Source organism: Zingiber officinale, chromosome 6A, assembly GCF_018446385.1.
Source record: "Zingiber officinale cultivar Zhangliang chromosome 6A, Zo_v1.1, whole genome shotgun sequence".
Lineage (NCBI taxonomy): Eukaryota > Viridiplantae > Streptophyta > Magnoliopsida > Zingiberales > Zingiberaceae > Zingiber > Zingiber officinale.
In genome coordinates, this window is record NC_055997.1 from 81,438,852 (window position 1) to 81,444,103 (window position 5,252).

A 5,252-nucleotide genomic window follows, 5' to 3' on the forward strand; every position below is an offset into this window, starting at 1 on the left:
AACGCTTGAGTCAATATAGGTTAAGAACAGGTGGGCTGGCAAGACTATTATGGATCTCTTTGCGGAGGAGTTCAAAGGCGCCCTTATGACTATTATGTATTTCACAAAAAAATGTTTTTTTTTTGTCTTCTTATTCTTATACATGCGGTGGCTTTCTGATGATGACAAGCAGAATGAGTTTCCTTCTCTTTTTTGACTATTAGTTAGGGTTTGTGACTAAATTTTGTGAAGAGTGTTGTTGATGAGGAAGCGTTTGTTCTTCTATTGCTATAAATTATGATTTTTCATGGTGAGGTGTGAACCTTGCTTACTTTGGATAGGTAAATGCTGTGAAGTGTGGAAGGATCCAAGTGGAGGATAAGGGTCAACACATTATATATTGTGCAGTCGTCTCAAAAGATTAGCCACTTTCTTCACAGGTATGCTTGTTTGGTATTGTTCTAGTTGCATTATGCGCTTTCTTTGAAAAGAGGAAGATTTTGTTACTTCTTTGTACTGTCTGTTTTCTTCATTTATATTGATCTAGAGCTAAGCTGACATCTACTTTGTCAGAATCATAACTTGCGCATTCTTGCTGACAACTCTTACTCCCCCCCAAGCATTTTAAGCTGGAGGGCAAAGAGACAGGTCGTTGCTTTTCGGAACAGTGCCACTCTCACCTCTGTAGTGTATTTTGTAGTATCTTGGGTTTTTTAGGATCGTTTCATTATGCTTCTATAATTTATAAATATGCTATAGCGAGTTGTGAATTTTATAGAACCTCGAAGGCTACGGTAAAAATCGTGCCCCCCTCCTCCTGCTATTGGTTGCTGCATCAATAGGAAGCTATGGATTCAGTGAGGGCGCAATCAACCTGAAGCAGCGTCCTGTGTTGGTTGCTGCATCAATAGGAAGCTATGGAGCATATCTAGCAGATGGTTCTGAGTACAGGTGCATCTTGTTAATGCTGCTCGGGACTATAGTATGATATGGAGGTCTTCATTAGATGATCATGTGATTGTTCTGTTTGTAGTGGAAACTATGGCCAAGAAATTACTGTGGAAATCGTCAAAGATTTTCACAGGAGAAGGCTTGAGGTTCTTTCTGAAGCTGGAGCTGATATAATTGCTTTTGAAACAATTCCAAATAAACTTGAAGCTCAAGTATCTTTTGATGTATTTGTAGAGCTAAGCAATGGTTCCTGCTCTTCCTTCGTTGCACATTTAGGTACTTGGGGTACTCAATACCAAAGAGTAAAATGGCACAAATAGTTGAGGCTTTGGATAAGATTTAGCTAAAACAGAAATTCAGAACAGAGTTTGTTATAAGAATCTACTGCAAATATTAAGAAGCTTGATTTTACTGGAACCCTAGACTTGAGATTCTTATTTTGCTCAAGATGTTCCTTTTAGTGGATCCTAATTATGACTTCTTTTACAGGCATATGTTGAACTTCTTTTGGAGTGTGACACAAAAATTCCAGCTTGGTTTTCTTTCACTTCGAAGGATGGGATCAATGTTGTTAGTGGAGATTCTATGGTTGAATGTGTTTCTTTGGCTGATTCATGCAACAAAGTCGTTGCTATTGGAATCAACTGCACTGCACCTAGATTCATCCACAATTTAATTCTCTCTATTAAGAAGGTAATACCTATTGTACAGTCATTCTTTTTCTCTTTTTGTTTGGAATGAAGCTTAATGCTCAATTCAGAAGGAATCCATCATTGATACAAAATTTGACAACTTATTGATCTTAGTTAGTATTTCAGTCTTGTGACTTCATATTCTGTATTCCTTGTGACTTCATATTCTTGTGACTTCATATTTTAGTATTTATTTCTTGATTGACCATAAGTTATGATGTAGGTTATTGAGGATATGTCTATACAAGTCAATGTACCTGCTCTAGCAATGGAAGAGGTAAAAATATCTTTTGGAGTTGTCTTTTAGTTTATGGTAAAAACAGTTTCAAGTCACTGAAATACAATGGTTTTGCAGGTTGCTCCATTGGCCGTCTCAGATGCGGCTATGCTTGCCCTGAGGAGATTTTTCATGGAAAAGGAAACATCAAAGAAGAGGCAGAGTTAACAAAAGAAGAGAGGAAAAGGAGACGGGCCAACCAGAAAAGAAGATTTCGAAGATTGAAAGGTATCCTTTATTCGCTTATATTTATGGTTCTGCTTATTTTCATGCTTGTCTACAAGCTGTGCATAATGGTCAAAAAAAATTAGTGGCGAACTTGTGACAGACATGATCCACCACTTAGAATTACATAGTTCTTGTGCACAGGATTGTATAATTTCATTCTGCTCTTTTTAGGTGTCCTCAAGAGTATTGGGAAGAATGCCGACAAGCTAAAAAAATGAAGAGACTTTAATAAATTAAGGAGTACTAGGAGCTGCAATCCCTCCTCTTCACCGACATCTAAGTAGAAAATCTTGTGTTATATTGTTCTACCTTTGTTTTAATAGTGTTATCATTTTGTTGGTTGCTTATGAAATTTTGTTGGTTGCTTATGAAATTTCTTCAGAATATTATAAATATTATTTTTGAATGTTAGAAAATTGTATATTAAATTTTATTTTGAAATTTAGTATTTTGAATGATTTATAATATTGGAAAATTGTGTATTATTTTTTTTTATTTTTTTTCTAAAAAAGACAACGATTTTTCACCGTTGTCGTAGATAGTTTAAAACTGTTGTTGAAGACCCTGTTATTAAAGGTAGAAACTCAAAGACAACGGTGAAAAACTGTTGTCTTTGAAGGAAAAGACAACAGTTTTTCACCGTTGTAAAAAATGTTGTCTTTGCCTTCAAAGACAACGGTTAAAAACTGTTGTCTTTTGCCACCCCTTTTAACAACACGGCCTTTAACAACAGTTCAAAATGGCCTACGACAACGGTGAAAAATCGTTGTTGTTTGACTTTTTTCTTGTAGTGAAGATCCGTTCGGGTTTATTCAAGAGATTTCCCGATCGACTATGTTTTTGCTAGTTTAAAGTCTCTGGTTCCTCTCAAGAAGACCCGTCTGGGTTTATTCAAGAGATTTCCCGATCAACTATGTTTATGCTAGTTTAAAGTCTCCGGTTCCTCTCAAGAAGACCCGTCCGGGTTTATTCAAGAGATTTCCCGATCGACTATGTTTATGCTAGTTTAAAGTCTTTGGTTCCTCTCAAGAAGACCCGTCCAGGTTTATTCAAGAGATTTCCCGATCGACTATGTTTATGCTAGTTTAAAGTCTTCGATTCCTCTCAAGAAGACCCGTCCGGGTTTATTCAAGAGATTTCTCGATCGACTATGTTTTTGATAGTTTAAAGTCTTTGGTTCCTCTTGAGAAGACCCGTCCGGGTTACTCCAAGAGATTTTTCGATCGACTATGTTTCTCGATCGACTATGATTTATGCTGGTTTAAAGTCACCAGTTCCTCTCAAGAAGACCCCGTCCGGGTTTATTCAAGAGATTTCCCGATCGACTATGATTTATGTTGGTTTAAAGTCTCTGGTTCCTCCCAAGAATGTCGGTGCAATATTCAGTAGGTCAAGGTTGACCTAGTTGACTAAGCGTAAACCTTGGTCATGGTTTCGATGTTTGACAATACAGAAAGACATGTAGACATGGACAATGCAGGTGCGGAGAGATACTGATCAGGGTCTGATCAGGTTGGATGAAGAAGAGTCAAGTAGGTCAAGGTTGACCGGATACTTGACTGGGAAGTCCTAACTGGAATGTTAGGCAGTTCGGAAAGTCCTGGTGAGTGAAGCCAGGCAGTTCGGAAAGTCCTGGTGAGTGAAGCCAGGCAGTTCGGAAAGTCCTGGTGAGTGAAGCCAGGCAGTCGAGAAATTCTGGTGAGTGAAGCCAGGTGAAAATCCTAGTGAGTGAAGCTAGGTGAAAGTGAAAGTCCTGGTGAGTGAAGCCAGGCAGTTGGGGAAAGTCCTGGTGAGTGAAGCCAGACAGTTGTGAAAGTCCTGGTGAGTGAAGCCAGGCAGTTGGAAAGTCCTGGTGAGTGAAACCAGGCAAGGGAAATCCAGATGGGTCAAGGTTGACCAGACATCTGGTGAAAAGTCTAAGCAGGGAGCTTGACACGGGAAAAGTCCAAGTATGGAGACTTGGCACGGAGATGGCACTAAAAGTCGGAGAGGGCTCGGTAGCTCGTTCTCCGGATTGTGGTCAGAGAGGGCTCGGTAGCTCGTTCTCTAGACCGGACGAAGTCGGAGAGAGCTTGGTAGCTCGTTCTCCGGACTAGGTCAAGAGAGGGCTCGGTAGCTCGTTCTCAGGACCATTTAGGGTTTAGGGCTGGAGCTCTAAACCTGGATCGGTCTGGTGACCTATCCAGTGATACGAGTGATCGGTCTGGTGACCGATCAGTAACCACACAGTGAGCTTCTGTGTGTTATCTGATCGGTCTAGAGACCGATCAGAAGGTCGATCAGAAGGAGGCAACAGGCTTGGGAAGGAACAGCTGATCGGTCTGGGGACCGATCAGGCTAGGGCCTGATCGGTCCCCATGACCGATCATATAGGCTCTGGACCGATCAGGGTGGAGCCTGATCGGTCCAGGCCTAGCCGTTGTGACTCAACGGCTAGGCTATTTCGGGCGTCTGTGTTCTGGTCTTTTTGCTTGCAGGTTCACAGGTTGGCTCAGGATATCAGAGGTTATAAAAGGAGATCGAGGGCTGCTACAATCTTCTTCTTCTCCGAAGCTTCTGCTTCTTCTTGTTCCTGCCTCTTCTTCTTGCTGCTGCAAGTTCTTCTGCGAGCTTTGCTGAGCTCTTCATTCCTGAAGCTTTTTGTGAGCTTCCACTCGGCTGGGACCAACTGATCAGTTGCTGTTGTTGTTGTGGTTGGATCCGAGAAGCTGCTGCTTCATCCAGTCGAAGAGAAGGCAAGTAAGCGAAGGTGTTTAATACATTTGTATTGTATTTTGCTTCTTGCTGCTTTCTACTCCTGTATTGCTTTTGCAAAACATTGTGGCGAGGTTTCTCCACCCAAAAGGAGTGATTATTAGCCGGGTTTCCGGGGTCTCATCCACCGACGGATTGATAGGCTTCGTCCACCTTACGGACACGCCGAGGAGTAGGAGTATATCTCCGAACCTCGTTACATCGACGCGTGTTGAGGTTTGATTTCTCCGCTTTCATTTCTATTATTTTTATTTCCGCTGCGCTAACCCTAATCGTAGGAAGAGAAACGAAGAATTTGGGTCGGCTATTCACACCCCCCTCTCTAGCCGCGACCATCGATCCTAACAAGTGGTATCAGAGCAAGGTTGCTC

General features: G+C 41.3%; 1 protein-coding gene across 1 annotated transcript; it reads left to right on the top strand.

Moving 5' to 3' along the window:
• Positions 1 to 276: 276 nt before the first annotated feature.
• On the top strand, positions 277 to 1,730 carry LOC121994982 (homocysteine S-methyltransferase 2-like). Its single transcript, XM_042548849.1, has 5 exons — positions 277 to 294; positions 758 to 930; positions 1,013 to 1,142; positions 1,420 to 1,623; positions 1,674 to 1,730. Exons 1-5 carry the CDS (start codon positions 277 to 279, stop codon positions 1,728 to 1,730), a joined length of 582 nt encoding a protein of 193 aa, XP_042404783.1.
• The last annotated feature ends 3,522 nt before the right edge of the window (positions 1,731 to 5,252 follow it).

Coding starts and splice junctions, on each gene's coding strand:
- LOC121994982 (XM_042548849.1), top strand. Junction 931..1,012: donor GCAGATGGTTCTGAGTACAG/GTGCATCTTGTT, acceptor TTCTGTTTGTAG/TGGAAACTATGGCCAAGAAA. Junction 1,143..1,419: donor CAAATAAACTTGAAGCTCAA/GTATCTTTTGAT, acceptor CTTCTTTTACAG/GCATATGTTGAACTTCTTTT.